Source organism: Penaeus monodon, chromosome 32, assembly GCF_015228065.2.
Source record: "Penaeus monodon isolate SGIC_2016 chromosome 32, NSTDA_Pmon_1, whole genome shotgun sequence".
NCBI classification, from domain to species: Eukaryota; Metazoa; Arthropoda; class Malacostraca; order Decapoda; family Penaeidae; genus Penaeus; species Penaeus monodon.
In genome coordinates, this window is record NC_051417.1 from 7,355,099 (window position 1) to 7,355,754 (window position 656).

At 33.1% G+C, this 656-nt stretch overlaps 1 protein-coding gene across 1 annotated transcript in view; it reads right to left on the reverse strand.

The window, feature by feature from the left end:
* LOC119593410 overlaps positions 1-644 on the reverse strand; it is a gene marked incomplete at its 5' end in the record, with an annotated part of 6,093 nt that extends 5,449 nt beyond the window's left edge. The window contains 2 exon segments of the mRNA XM_037942340.1: positions 251-366; positions 578-644. Of these exon segments, the coding sequence (XP_037798268.1) occupies positions 251-366; positions 578-644 (183 nt within the window).
* Between the last annotated feature and the right edge of the window lie 12 nt (positions 645-656).

The following is a 656-nucleotide window of genomic DNA, read 5'->3' on the forward strand; positions in this document are numbered from 1 at the left end:
AGAAGTATAAGCAGCAGCAGCAAAAAGATTAAAACCATCAAATGAAGATTTCCTCAAGAATAAGACAATCTTGTAGTGAAGAGAATATTACTGCTGAAACTGAATTAATATATCTGGTTCTACGAAATTACTGATTCTCAATAAGAGCCTGTGAAGAAATTTAAATTGCAATTATCATCAATAGGCTTGCTCGTTTACAAAAGTAAGACTAATTACATAAATATCCATGAATAATATTTTAATTACTTACTCTTCTTTAGCAAGGGTCATGTCGCTTTCCTTCTTGTGGATCGATACTCTGGCTGTCTTGCAAAGTTCATAAATCTGCTGCTCATATCTGTCCAATATTTGCAAAAATTCACTCTCCTTTTGGGTAAGAGAGAGAAAGAGTTGCAATAAACCATGAAATAATATAGTAGTGTGCTCAATAGCTACATTAGATGATTACTCATTAGTATTTAAAAACTGTTTGTGTCACGTTTCCGAACTGCTTTGATAGACCTTGCATTTCTTTCCATTGAATATTGCTAACTGTGCTTTGGAGGAATCAGGCAACCAAAGATTTATGTTCACTTACCTCAACCTCAATATCATTTTTTGTTATTTTGATGTCTTGGTCAACAAAGAGAATCTTGTTCTGGAGTTTCATTCTTTGT